The sequence below is a fragment of the Artemia sp. Qi Xiang Cuo genome, chromosome 15 (genome assembly GCF_049724085.1).
Source record: "Artemia sp. Qi Xiang Cuo chromosome 15, ASM4972408v1, whole genome shotgun sequence".
Classification (NCBI taxonomy): domain Eukaryota; kingdom Metazoa; phylum Arthropoda; class Branchiopoda; order Anostraca; family Artemiidae; genus Artemia; species Artemia sp. Qi Xiang Cuo.
The window spans coordinates 49,536,700-49,552,202 of NC_142808.1; the positions used below are offsets into that span (position 1 = coordinate 49,536,700).

At 31.0% G+C, this 15,503-nt stretch overlaps 1 protein-coding gene across 1 annotated transcript in view; it reads right to left on the reverse strand.

The window, feature by feature from the left end:
* The window catches only part of LOC148943783 (uncharacterized), a 57,694-nt gene that overhangs the window by 22,190 nt on the left and 20,001 nt on the right, over positions 1-15,503 (reverse strand). The window contains exon 5 of the mRNA XM_089101240.1: positions 11,907-12,121. Coding sequence (XP_088957366.1) covers positions 11,907-12,121 — 215 coding nt within the window. The remainder of the gene's footprint in view (positions 1-11,906; positions 12,122-15,503) is intronic.

Here is a 15,503-nt window from a genome sequence, read left to right on the forward strand (position 1 = left end):
ACTCAGTCAAAGATTTTGTCTTTTCCTGTATCAATCGGCCGGTGAGCAGGGGCTCTCTGAGCCCCTACAATCGTTCATTGATTGAGGATATGGGGATGCATTGGACTCCCTCCAAACAGAAACTGATTGCTTATTTGGACCCTAAGTAGAATATCATTGTTCACCATGTGCTTTTGCACTGGATGGTGAGCAATGGTTTCAAGATCACTAAAATACACAGGGTCCTACATTTCAATCAGCGACCCTATTTGAAAACGTTTATCGACACCGTTGTGGATAAACGCTCTAAGGCAAACTCAAAGGTGGAGAAGGAAGTGTACAAGCTCATTCTACATTCAGCGTTTGGCAAAATGTGTGAAAGTGTTCGTAATAGATCTCGCTGCGAAGTTGCGACTGACCTTCTAGAGTAGTCCACGAACTAGTGCCTATCCCAATTTTACCTCGTTCACGTGTATAGAGACTGGCATGGTTCTTCTACACAGGCGAAAGCAAAATATAGTACTAAACAAGAATATCGCAGGCGGCAGCTCAGTACTAAAAATTTCAAAAAAGACCATTTGGTCATTCTTTTACACTAAGTATACGGTACACGGGCACTGAGCGGGGGAGGGTCAACTTTACTATGGTGATAAAGATTCTCTGCTGTTAAAGGTAAATGGGACAGAATTGGATTTATTGGATGATTTGCAAAATGGGGTGCACATCAGCTCGCGGATGGATTTCACCAACTGGAATCCATCTCTCTACCCCGAGTTGGTGAAACGTCAAGCCCCCAACCAATTATTAATGTTAAAATCAGAGACGGGGAGTGATTTGATATCCAGGGGGTGTTCCCGGGTCCCAATGTTTAGTGCGTGGAAACAAAGAGTGGAGATGAAAAGCAGGTGTGTTACGAGATACATACACATTGTGTAAAAAGATCGTTTCAGAGGAATGTGTATAATGACTGTGTAGAAGTTGGCTTAGTGACAAAAGTACAGGTTCACTCACTTAACTATCAAACATCTAAACATTATGTTGTAAGAGAGCAGCAGAATGTACTGTTGTGTATATCCGACAAGGTCTATGTGCTCGAGAATGGTGTGACTGTTCTACCCCACGGCCACTACCGTATTTCAGATCGAGTTGAATGCATAGACTATCGCAATCAACTTGGTCTGGATAAATTAACCTAATCTGACTAACCACCACTCAACCTGTTCATAAATTAACTAATCCCAATCTCACTAGCTTAACCACTGACCCATCCACTACCCTGTAGCAGCCGCAGTGACGACAACTATTCTTTTTCGCACCACCGTTCCCGGGGGGGGGTCCCTTCTCGAGGCCACCCAGGGGGGGGGGTCCCGCCCGTGGCCGGCCGGCCTGCAGCCCCGCGGCCCTGGGGGGAGGGGACCCGATTTTTAAATTCACTGTAATGTTCAACTGTGCTAGTTCCAAGTGTATTTTTGTTGTTGTACAGAAAGTGTTATTGTATAGAAAAGTGTTGTACAAAAAGTGCTGTAGATGGACAAAAGTGTTGTACAGAAAAGTGCTGTACAGAAAAGTGTTTAAAGACAAAAAGTGTTATCATTGTTCATGTTGAACAAATAGAGTTTTCATGTTGACCATGAAATTTTGTCACGTTGAACAAGTGTTCATGTTGTTGTATAGAAAAGTGTTGTACAGAAAAGTGTTGATGTACAAAAAGTGCTGTAGTTGGACAAAAGTGTTTAAAGACAAAAAGTGTTATCATTGTTCATGTTGAACAAATAGAGTTTTCATGTTGACCATGAAATTTTGTCACATTGAATAAGTGTTCATATTGCTGTAATAAATGTTGCCATGAAATATTGTTTTTGTTCTTGAATAGATACATCTATGGGAAAATTACTACCTACTCATGGGACACAAATGGTTTACAGTTAGTCATAATCTGGCTGTTGTCAACAGCATGTATCAATTTAAAACACCCTTCAGATCGTTTCTGTGTGGTCCCTCAATGTCGGGGAAAACAACACTTTTAGCTAGAATAATTCAAAATTGCGATAAAATGTTTTTGGAAAAGCCGAAAAAAATCTACTATTGCTATAGTATTATGCAAGAGTCCTATGATAAAATAAAAGCTATTGCCACAGCATACCAATACAATTCATACGAGGACTTGATGTTTTCAATAGTATTGAATCGAACTCGTGGCTGATTATTGATGATTTAACTGAATCCATTGAACAGTTCTCACAGGAAATGCTGCAATTGTTCACTGTCCGATCTCATCATGAACATATTTCCATAACCCTAGTTTTACCCAATCTGTTTCATCAGAGCAAATGTATGCGAACCCTTGCTTTGAATTGTACTATCTATATTATCTATCGAGTCGTTCGTGATTCTAGCTCACTCATAACTCTCAATAAAAAGATATACCCCGGCGCCCCAAAATTTCTGTTGTCAGCGTACACTCAGGCGACTAGCAAGCCCTACGGTTACATTTTGCTGGATCTTAATCAGAGAACGCTCGAGGATCTACGTGTAGTCACCGAGATTTTCGACAATGAAATTACAGTATATCTTCTGGTGAACAGTAGAAAAGGCTTTTAGTTGACGTTATGACATTGAAGAAACTACAAGAACAACGGCATTTATTTTCCCTTTAGGCACTTCAAAACCATAAATAAAAATTAACTAAAATAAACAATACTAAAATCTAAACTAGAACATTAAAATAAAACTAAACGAAACTAAAGTAAACTGCTAAATTAAAACTCTAACTAAAACTCATATGTAAAACGAAAACTCTTAACTAAAAAAAACTAAAAGTAAACTAAAACTCAAACTAAAAATCTAGACTAAACTAAAATTAAACTGAATAAAACTAAACTAGAAATAAATTATAATCCCTAAACTGCTAAAGTATAACTCTAACTAAAACTAAACACTAATCTAAAACTAAACTAAACTAACTAAAAATCTAAACTAAAACTAAACACTAATCTAAAACGAAACTAAAACCAAACTAAGCTAATAAATTAAAACTCTAACTAAAACTCCTTAGAAAACAGTGTATAAAATAAAAACCTAATCTAAAGATGAACTAAAACTAAACTAAAAATAAAGGTAATTAATAAACTTAAAATAAACTAAAACTAAACTAAAACAAAACTAAATAAAAGAAAACTAAACATTAAACTAAAACTCTAAACTAAAACTAAACACTAATCTAAAACTAAACTAAAAATATAGACTAAACTAAAACTAAACTAACTAAAAATAAACTATAAATAAATTATAATTCCTTAAACTACTAAAGTATAACTCTAACTAGAACTTAACACTAATCTAAAACTAAACTAAACTAACTATAACACTAAACTAAAACTAAACACTAATCTAAAACTAAACTAAAACCAAACTAAGCTACTAAATTAAAACTCTAACTAAAACTCTTTAGAAAACTGTATATAAAATAAAACTGTAATATAAAATAAACTAAAAGTAAACTAAAACTAAAAATATAGACTAAAACAAAACGAAAATAACTAAAAATAAAATAAAAATAAATTATAATCTATAAACTAAACTAAAAAAAAACTAATCTACTAAAACTAAACTAAAATAAATAAAACTCTAAACTAAAACTAAACACTAATCTAAAACTAAACTAAAAGTAAACTAAAACTATAACTAAAAATCTAGACTAAACTAAAAAAAACTAAAAGTAAACTAAAAGTAAACTAAAACTAAAACTAAAAATCTAGACTAAACTAAAACTAAACTAAACTAAAACTCTAAACTAAAACTAAACACTAATCTAAAACTAAACTAAATCCAAATTTAGCTACTAAATTAAAACTCCAAATAAAACTATTTTACAAACTTTATCTGAACTAAAACTATAATCTAAAATAAAATAAAGTGAAACTAAAAATAAAACTAAAAATATAAAATAAAATCAAACTGAATTAAAATAACTAAAACTCTAAACTAAAACTAAACACTAATCTAAGACTAAACTAAACTATAACTCTAAATAGAACTAAACACTATTCTAAAACTAAACTAAACTAACTAAAACTCTAAACTAAAACTAAACACTAATCTAAAACTAAACTAAAACCAAACTAAGCTACTAAATTAAAACTCTAACTAAAACTCTTTAGCAAACTGTAGCTAAACTAAAACTCTAATCTAAACTAAACTAAAAGTAAACTAAAACTAAAACTAAAAATCTAGACTAAACTAAAACTAAACTAACTAAAACTAAACTAAAAATAAATTCTAATCTCTTAACTAAACTATAACTCTAACTAAAACTAAACACTAATCTAAAACTAAACTAAACTAAACTAAACTAAAACAACAAACTAAAAATAAAAACTAATCTAAAACTAAACTAAAACCAAACTAACCTACTAAATTAAAACTCTAACTAAAACTCATATGTAAAACGAAAACTCTTAACTAAAAAAAAACTAAAAGTAAACTAAAACTCAAACTAAAAATCTACACTAAAATAAAACTAAACTAAAATAACTAAAACTCTAAACTAAAACTAAACACTAATCTAAAACTAAACTAAAAATCTAGAATAAACTAAAACTAAACTAACTAAAACTAAACTAGAAATAAATTCTAATCCATAAACTACTAAAGTATAACTCTAACTAAAAATAAACACTAATCTAAAACTAAACTAAAACCAAACTAAGCTACTAAATTCAAACTCTAACTAAAACTCATATGTAAAACGAAAACTCTTAAATAAAAAAATAAAGTAAACTAAAACTCTAAACTAAAATAAAACTAAACTAAACTAACTAAAACTATAAACTAGAACTAAACAATAATCTAAAACTAAACTAAAATAAAACCAAACTAATCTACTAAATTAAAACTCTAACTAAAACTCATATGTAAAACGAAAACTCTTAACTAAAAAAACTAAAAGTAAACTAAAACTCAAAATAAAAATCTAGACTAAACTAAAACTAAACTAAATAAAAATAAACTAAAAATAAATTCTAATCTCTAAACTAATAAACTATAAATATAAATAAAAATAAAAAAAAATATAAAAATAAAATAAAATAAATAAAAATATAAACTAAAAATAAACACTAATCTAAAACTAAACTAAAACCAAACTAAGCTACTAAATTAAAACTCTAACTAAAACTCTTTAGAAAACTGTAGCTAAACTAAAACTCTAATCTAAACTAAACTAAAACTAAACTAAAACTAAAAATCTAGACTAAACTAAAACTAAACTAAACTATAACTCTAACTAGAACTAAACACTAATCTAAAACTAAAGTACTAAACTATAAATATAACTAAAACTAAACAATAATATAAAACTAAAATAAAATAAATAAAACTCTAAAATAAAAATAAAAAATAATCTAAAACTAAACTAAAACCAAACTAAGCTACTAAATTAAAACTCTAACTAAAACTCTTTAGCAAACTGTAGCTAAACTAAAACTCTAATCTAAACTAAACTAAAAGTAAACTAAAACTAAAAATCTAGACTAAACTAAAACTAAACTAAACTAAAACTAAACTAAACACTAATCTAAAACTAAACTAAACTATAACTCTAACTAAAACTAAACACTAATCTAAAACTAAACTAAACTAACTAAAACTCTAAACTAAAACTAAACACTAATCTAAAACTAAACTAAAACCAAACTAAGATACTAAATTAAAACTCTAACTAAAACTCTTTAGAAAACTGTAGATAAACTAAAACTCTAATCTAAACTAAACTAAAAGTAAACTAAAACTAAAAATCTATACTAAACTAAAACTAAACTAAACTAACTAAAACTCTAAAATAAAAATAAACACTAATCTAAAACTAAACTAAACTATAACTATAGATAAAAATAAACAATAATCTAAAACTAAACTAAACTAAATAAAACTCTAAACAAAAACTAAACAATAATATAAAACTAAAATAAAACAAAACTAAACTAAAAATAAAATAAATAAAATTAAACTATAAATAAATTCTAATCCATAAACTACTAAAGTATAACTCTAACTAAAACTAAACACTAATCTAAAACTAAACTAAAACCAAACTAAGCTACTAAATTCAAACTCTAACTAAAACTCATATGTAAAACGAAAACTCGTAACTAAAAAACTAAAGTAAACTAAACTAAAACTAAACTAAACTAACTAAAACTCTAAAATATAAATAAACACTAATCTAAAACTAAACTAAACTAAAACCAAGCTAAGCTACTAAATTAAAACTCTAACTGAAACTCATATGTAAAACTAAAACTCTTAACTAAAAGTAAACTAAAACTCAAACTAAAAATCTAGACTAAACTAAAACTAAACTAACTGAAACTAAACTAGAAATAAATTCTAATCTCTAAACTACTAAACTATAACTCTAACTAAAACTAAACACTAATCCAAAACTAAACTAAACAAAATAAAATTCTAAACTAAAACTAAACACTAATCTAAAACTAAACTAAAACCAAACTAAGCTAATAAATTAAAACTCTAACTAAAACTCTTTATCAAACTGTAGCTAAACTAAAACTCTAATCTAAACTAAACTAAAATTAAACTAAAAATAAAAATATATAATAAAATAAAAATAAACTAAACTAAAACTAAACTAAAACTAAACACTAATCTCTAAACTACTAAACTATAACTCTAACTAAAACTAAAAACTAATCTAAAACTAAACTAAACTAACTAAAACTCTAAACTAAAACTAAACACTAATCTAAAACTAAACTAAAACCAAACTAAGCTACTAAATTAAAACTAACTAAAACTCCTTAGCAAACTGTAGCTAAACTAAAACTCTAATCTAAACTAAACTAAAAGTAAACTAAAAGTAAAAATCTAGACTAAACTAAAACTAAACTAAACTAAAACTAAAATAAAACTAAAAAATAATATAAAAATAAACTAAACTATAACTGTAACTAGAACTAAACACTAATATAAAAATAAACTAAACTAGATAAAACTCTAAACTAAAACTAAACACTAATCTAAAACTAAACTAAAACCAAACTAAGCTACTAAATTAAAACTCTAACTAAAACTCTTTAGCAAACTGTAGATAAACTAAAACTCTAATCTAAACTAAACTAAAAGTAAACTAAAACTAAAACTAAAAATCTATACTAAACTAAAACTAAACTAAACTAACTAAAACTCTAAACTAAAACTAAACAAAATATAAATTATAACACTAAACTAAACATTAAACTAAAACTAAACTAAAATCTAAACTAAACCAAACTAAAACTAAACTAAAATAAAGGTAATAAATAAACTTAGAATAAACTAAAAATCTAAACTAAATAGGTAATAAAATAATAAACTAAAAATCTAAACTAAATAGGTAATAAAATAATAAACTAAAAATCTAAACTAGCCCAACCTGCAATCCTCTTTTTCTAATATTTCCGCCCTCCTGATTGGCTGAGAAGGAGGATGTAACCGAGTCGCTGATTGGCTGAGAAGGGAAACACGTGATCTAACTGTTTCCGGGAAACTCATAGCATTTGGGTCGAGCAACAACAACAAATACTAGTTCTGGACACCATGACATTCGCCTCGAGCATGTACATGACCAAAACAACAACAAATACTATTTCTGGATCTTAACATTCACTGAGAGCGGGCACTTACAACAACAACAATAACGACCTTGGAAATTTGGGTCATTGACAAACTTTGATTACGCAATCAATTTCTCAGAAATCAAGCTCCCCTAGGGACTCTATGCCCATATTAGGACCATAAACCCCGTGGGGATCGTGGGAGTTTAAAAAAAAAGTGTCCGGATCGGGATTCGAAGGGGTCTTAATCGTGGGGCTGGTACCCTCCATTCTACTCATATGATAATTTAAGGTAAACCTCTGTGAGATTAAAAAGGTTCCAGGGCAACATTGCCCTAATAACTTGTCTTAACCAATTATCTCAATAAATTTAGATATGGCGATTCTGTGGCAGTAAACTGTTTCACTGCCACATACTCAAGAAGATTAATTAGTATAGTTTATGCTTTACTTACTTAATTAAAGCCACAATATTAGCTTGGTGCCATAATTTTTACACATTTTTTTTTTAATTTAAGTCCTCGATAATGGGAAACTATCCTCAATAAAAGCTTAAAACCAAATTGTCTTTTTATTTAAAGTGTTAGCGACGGCTACTGCAAAAAACCTAAATCATGTTTAACCTCTATTATTGTCAATTAAAGAAACCTCCGGAATTAGAAGATGGTTTTGCCTGTAACCTGCCATAAGCATTGCACGATGTTCTGCAAATAATTAAGTTTAAAAAGCAGGTTTTTTCAACTGAAAGTAAGCAACAACATTAAAACTTAAAACGGTCAGAAATTATTCCGTACATGAAAGGGGCCGCCCACCTTCAATACCTCACTCTTCATTCTAGATTATTCTTAGTATTTTAAAAAACTTCTTATCAGGGCTGGATTAAGTGCGATTGGAAGGATTTGGCTCAATCAGGCCCCGCGTTTGAAAGGGTCCCATGCTGCCATCAAAATGAACCTTTTTTGAAATTCCGAAATATTCTCAACAATTCCAGTAAGCGTTGATTTTGGAGAGAGAACATTTTCCAGGCTAAAACCAATAGAAAACTATCTTGTATCAACAATGAATCAGGATAGATTACTTAATTTAGGAATTTCGTCGATCGAAAGCGAAGACTCAAGGAAATTCGATTTTCAATCAGTTTTAGAAGAATTTACGGAACAAAAATTTAAGAATATGTAAATTCATGTATTCATATTCGGTGATGTAAATTTCTAAAGGAATTTTCATTTGCTTCAGAATATCTATAGGACAAAAACATAATTAATTTAAGCTAAAAATAAGGACAAAAAAACAAAGAGGACAAAAAAGTAAGGTCAAAACGAAAAAAGCTGGACCATCAAATGAGAAAACATCAAGAGAACGACCTCAGAAATGTAGATGAACGAGTGAAAATGAAAAACCTAGATCATCAAAAGTGACAAGACTAATCTGAGCATAAAATAAATGTCTGAAGCCATGTCAAAAGAAAATAAAGAACAAAGAAATATATAGTTAGAATATTTGCGAAAACAATAATTACAACGGTACCCTTTCACCGTCACTCTGAATGGGTCCTCTTATTTTAGCTTTGTGCTTGTTTTAAGGTTTGGTTTTTTATATTTTTATCCGTATTATTCTGCATTGAGGACGGTCAAGTGGAGGTCTTGACCGAAATATTTGCATAATTTTTTTTTTTTTCACTGGCTGTTATTGTTCTCGTTTTCACTTATTCGCGATTTTTTTTTGTCACGCCGCACCTATAAAGTTATATCGGTACCATGGAAGGTAGCTGAAGATCCGCCGTGACTGGTACAAACGCGGTGGTAGTCTCTTTCGAGGGGTGGGGGAGTTGTCCCGCCATCTCTGGTATTTTAAATTATACTTAAATTGCAATTAATTTATACTTGGAATCAATTATAATGCAAAAAGAAGTGAACCATTGACATAGGCATGAAAACACGTTCATTTGAGAACAAGAAGAAAGTCATTTTACTGCAAAGGTAACTGTCATAAATAAAGCCTTTGAAAGGAGTCACCGACTCATGGAAAAGAGTGAGTCAAAGGGGCAATTTCAGAAGATATTTGCAAAAAGGAAGAATAGGGATTTGATTTTTTTCCACTCAGAAATTGTAAAAAAAAAAAGCTTGATTTGGTCCTGTGGCTTCTTCAGTAATCACAATAGACACTATATACAAAAAGATAAGTATTCTTGGATGAGGAAACCGAATAAGAATCGATGCGGAATAGTGAGTAGAATAGTGGAATAGTGAGTAGAGTGAGTAGAATATAATGAGTAGAATGAGTGGAATAGTGAGAGAGTCGAGTGAGATTCTGACATCGTCCCATGACTGACAGTAATTTAAAAAAAAAGTTTTTTTCAATTTCAAGTAAAAAGCGACATTAAAGCTTTAAACAAACAAAAATTATTCTGTATAGAGGTGGGGGGGAGGGAAATCCTTAGCAATTCCTCGGTCTTTACGCCAAAGTTTTTTAGTACTTAGAAAGCTTCTTATTCTAATTAAACGGTTCTTGAGTTTTAGGAATCGTTCTCAAAGAACTGGGATATAGTTTAGTGTAAGGAGCGACAGAATGAGGAGGGGGTGGCACCCCCTCATATGCTGAAAAAATGTCAGTCGCTTTGAAGTTTTAACGTTCTTCTTACTTTCAGTTGAATAATTTTTTTAATATTTAATTTATGATCAGTTTTAAAACAGTGCCAGAAAATCCGCCTTCCCCCTACGTGGAAAATCGGCCCTTACGAAAAAATTATCAAACACAATTACCTCCCTAGAGACAATTTTCCTTGTAACATCTCCCCTGTACAATTTAGTCGTCGAAGAACAGTAAGACAAATAAAAAGAATTCCGTATACGTATTCTGGCAAATTCCCCCATGTAAAATTTCCCTGTAAAATTCACCCCGAAACCTTTCTTCCCCATGGAAAACTCTTCACATAGAAAATTACCCTCCTACAGAAAATCCCCCCTAGCGAAAAAATCTATATATTTGTTAATAATGAGTAATATATATAAATGGTTGACAAACATCATAACAAAGTATTTTCCTCAGAGCTGTGGCTGGTCATATCATCCCCAGAAGTGCAGTTATGGGAACCTTCAACGAGTTTCAATTATAATGAACAAAATAGCTATCTCAAAATTTGATCAGATGCCTATTGGGAAAAAAGGGGGCTGGAAGGCAGATTAGTTGCCCTCAAATCTTTTTGGTCACTTGAAAAGGACCATAGAGCGTTTAATGTCTTTTTGAATAAGCCCTCTCTCGATCCTCTAGGACCATTAGTCAAATAGGATTACCGTGAAAAAAAAGAACATACATCCGTGAACTTTCCTCTAGCAAAAATATACAATATTGCACATTTTGTAGATAGGAGCTTGAAACCTTGATAGTGGGATTCTTTGATATGATTGATGATTTTGATATGATGATTTTCTTTGGTCAGCACCTTTGACTTCTTGTGTTTCCTCCTTTTTTGTTAAATAAGGCACTCAGGTTTCTAGCATTTAATGGGTAAACTTAATGAACTCTATATATTTGGAATCACCAGAAAAAGCCAATTCTTTTGATGTGTAATCAGAATAAGTCCATCACCACCATCTGTTTGATCGCCCCGATATTTTTGCTTCACACCTTTTATCAAAGGAAACAAGAAAGTGAGTGAATAAAATTGAGTTAAAAAGAAACAGAGAAGAGCAGAGCAAGCTAAAACAGCGAAAAGAGAGAAGCTAAAACATACAACGTAGGTATTTTTGAAGACCACACTGCCTTTCCATGACCTGCAAATAACAGTTCTATAGGGACAAGTCCTTTTATCTCACAGTGAAAACAATAACAAAATCTCTGGATGTTTCGGGCTAGGATTATTCAAAAACGAAGCTTTGAATAGAGATGGGGGTTAATTCGGCTTAAATTCAATTAATGGCAATTTACTACGGTCAAATAAATTAAGGTTCATTTCTCCCAATGTTTCTGATCTCTGTTTTCCTGATAATAAACATTCTAATTCAAATCAAGTTGATGAAACGGAAACTGGGAAATCAAAGAGATTTGCTTCTGTGACTACATGGAAAAAGATAAGAGCCCTAAATAATATGCAATTATTTTTGTTTTGTATAAACGTCGATGTTTTCTTTGTCTTATTTTAGTTTATCTGCTGAGGACGACGACTGTGTATGTGATCGAAATATCCCGAAATTTTGTAATTGTTTTCACTGTCTAATAAAAGAATTTGTCCCTATTGAAGTGTTATATATGTATATATATATATATATATATATATATATATATATATATATATATATATATATATATATATACCATCAAAACTCGATGTTCCGCTGACTTCAGGTGCAGAGATCCCTCTGAAATCCGCAGAACACTCTTCGATGCTTAATGAATTCGTAGGTTCACAAACATTCTGCTTGGTTTTACACGTCTTCTGTTCTAGGTAGTCTTTACTCGAGTCTGCCGCCACTTCTTTAGCGATATCCTCGATCGGAATGGGCTGAAGAGAAGATAAGGGAACTTTTCCTCTGTAAATAGTAACACATATTTTATGTTGATTTCCGATCATGCTCAATGTTTTTCTAAACATTTTTACTGAACTTTGTTTAAAGGAAAAGAACTTCGTAAAACCCAAAACCCTTTTAGGGGTATTCACATTCGTATTTGTTTTGTTAAATGGCCATCGTAGCACTAAAAATTAAAAGGTTAAATTATGCTACTTTTGTAATAAAGAAAACTCATAGACAAAGGAAGGGACACTTTATTCTTTTATTCTTTATTTCCACGGAATCCTTTATATCCCTTAAGGTACCATATCTCCTAAGTTCATCAAATATATATAATTCGTCTGTTGAGACTTTTGGTGTGTGTTTTTTTATGTATGTGTATATTTTTGAGTTGGGACAACATTTTAAGTAACTTTCAGTATAGACAGTCAACTCTGCATCCAAAAATTTATTTAGAATTTGAGTCAAACTTTTTCTCCATTTTCAAATTGTAATTTCCGCATAATTTCCGAACGTAGGCGGTCCTGGCCTCAGCAAACGCAAATGCGCAAATATGTGAAAGTAAATGATTTACAAAAGTAAAAGGCATAGAAAATTCATTATAAATAAACTTAAAAAAAACGCTTTGATCTCCAAAGGCACTAAAAAGTGAAATAAGCAGAAATTAACAGTACAATAAGCAAAGAGGAAAAAAGGAGCATAAGTAAAAAACAAATAGAAATTAAAATCAATTTTAAAAAAATATTGTCAAATCCACTAAAGAGTGAATTATTAGTTCTTTTTTTCTACACAGAAAAATGAAAACTTTTCCAGACTAAAAATGAATGCGTGAGGCTTTCCTTTTTAGTAAAACAAACACAGACATATTCAAAATTTAATTTAGTCGGACGTATTACTTTTTACGACTAAAAAATAAGTTGTAAATATGAATTATATGTAAACTATGCAACATATATCAGGCTGTATTTCACAGCTAAACAACTTAAATGAGACGCCCAATGCGCCGACCTTTTTTTAAATAAAATATTTTCTATAGCTCTTTTGGGTCAAACAAAAGCAGGTCATCCCCGAGAGGAGTGACAGGAAGTCGTAAATAAAGATGTAGGGGAAATTCTAATTTCTAGGGACGGTGTAAAGCCTTGTAAAAAATGGAGCGAGCATAGCTGTGTTCGCCTCAGACGGCTTAATACTGCAGTGAGTTGTTAGCAGTAGCAATGGTAGTACGAAGTATTTATGATTCTTAACTTTTTTAACTAATATTTATATTCTTAACTTTTGAATCTTGCTATAATATTTCAAAGATATTTAACTTCAATATATACCTATTCAACATTCTGAAAGGTTTGTCTACTTGTCTTTTTCAAAAAACAAAATCAAGAAACAAATCGATTTGGATTAAAAAAAATATATACTACTGAATTGATATACTTTCTATGTTCTTAATCCGTCCTTTATTTTTTATTATCGTCTATATTCTATTGATCATTTCACTATCCTCAACATACTGGAAAATGGTAATAGCGACTGATAATTCGAACTGCAAAGGGCGAAAGGGCAACAAATCAAAGTGACAAGGGATATTCTAAAGGCACCTAAATAATGGTTGGCCATTTTTTCAAGTATATTTACAAATGCATAAGTATATACATTTATATTCTAAGTTTTTAATCTTGCTACGATATTTCAAAGATTGTGTATCATCAGAAACACGTGCTCAACGTTCTTATCCTTTTCAAGAAAGCTGATGACTGATAAGACTAATGAACAATTTTACTTACGCGCTCCTTCCAAAGAATTAAGTTTTGCCGCAAAAAAAAAAAAAGACCCATCAACCACACTCCTTATTCGAGATCCACTTCCACTCTTAGAAGGATTCCTCCTAAAACAACGAAGGTGGAAGGAAGATAAACCAGAATAGAGCTTGAAGCGTCCGAGTGTATCCTTGATCGCGTTTATAGATTGTTTGCCACCTTCAAGGGACAAGGCTTTATCCGGGGAGCTATAGCCCAAAATCAATTCAAGAGATTCACCCAAATATTCAGTTTGAAAAGTTGCCTGTTTTGTTGTAGGTGACTTGGAGAATGACTATCATCTCGAGCATCGTCTCCGGCAAAGAAAATTAATGTAGGCGGTGGTTCCCCACTACTCCCATCTAGACTCCTCTAATTCATATGACACTAAAAGTGAGTTCGAGAACTACAAGATCAGTTGAGCTTCGTTTTCAGGCCACCCACATCCAACACGTAGTTCAACACCAATTTTGCAGATTATTGTTTTGTGCGCCGTGTTCAATACGGGCGAATGTCTTCTCAGAATCCGTGTTCAACCATGCCATTCCGGCGCGTTACAATTTTTGAGGAATCCTTGTCCAACACGCTTGGAGCTCGTAAGATAAAAATGCTTTAAAGTTTCACAGGGTTGAACACGGAGAACCTGAAAACGATTTTCGTTAAACCTGCTCAAAACACGCTTCAAACCCGGCTCCTGAAAACGTAACTTTATACAGCAAGGCCAATAACTTATTCCAAGCGTTTCATAAAACGTAAGTGACGTCAGCTATTAGGAGGATTACTACTTAAAACGATCCAGATTACTTGTTGGGGATTAGTTGCTTACGCCTACTAACCTCGAAAGATACACGACAAGTGACTTCAATTGCCAACAAAAAATTTAATATTTTCTAATGGAACAAATATATTAAAAAATTTAAATAAGAGAAAGTAATTGTTAAATGTGGCACGCATTCAGAAATTTGTAAATGACCTATTTGAGTAAGCGTGATTAATGTTGCTATTCACTTAGAATATCGCAAATTAATATTATCGCTAATTAGTTGTTATTGCCTTCAGCCTAAGACGGCGGGTAAAGACAAACTTAGCCCAAAAACGCTTGTAGTATACAGTATAATCTGTAAATATACAAATTGTTTAAATTTTGTGTTATCCATTTACAAAAACAAATAATCAATAATCATAATTCGATGATCAGTTCTAATTACATAATCTATACTAGAACAATATAGATGGCAATCTATGTCACTGTCACATAAATTATGACAACGTTAGCAGCTTACACCTACTAACCTCGAAAGATACAGGACAAGTGACTTCAATTGCAAACAAAAAATTTAATCTTTTCTAAAACGGAAAAAATATATTAAAAATATAAAAAAGAGAATGTAATTGTTAAACGTGGCACATATTCAGAAATTTGTAAATGACCTATTTGTTTAAGCGTGATTAATGTTGCTATTCACTTAGAATATCGCTAATTAATATTATCGCTAATTAATTGTCATTGCCTTCAGCCTAAGACGTCGGGTAAAACCAAAATTAGCCCGAAAACGCTTGTAGTGTACAGTATAATCTGTAACGATACAAATTGTTTAGAATTTTGTGTTATT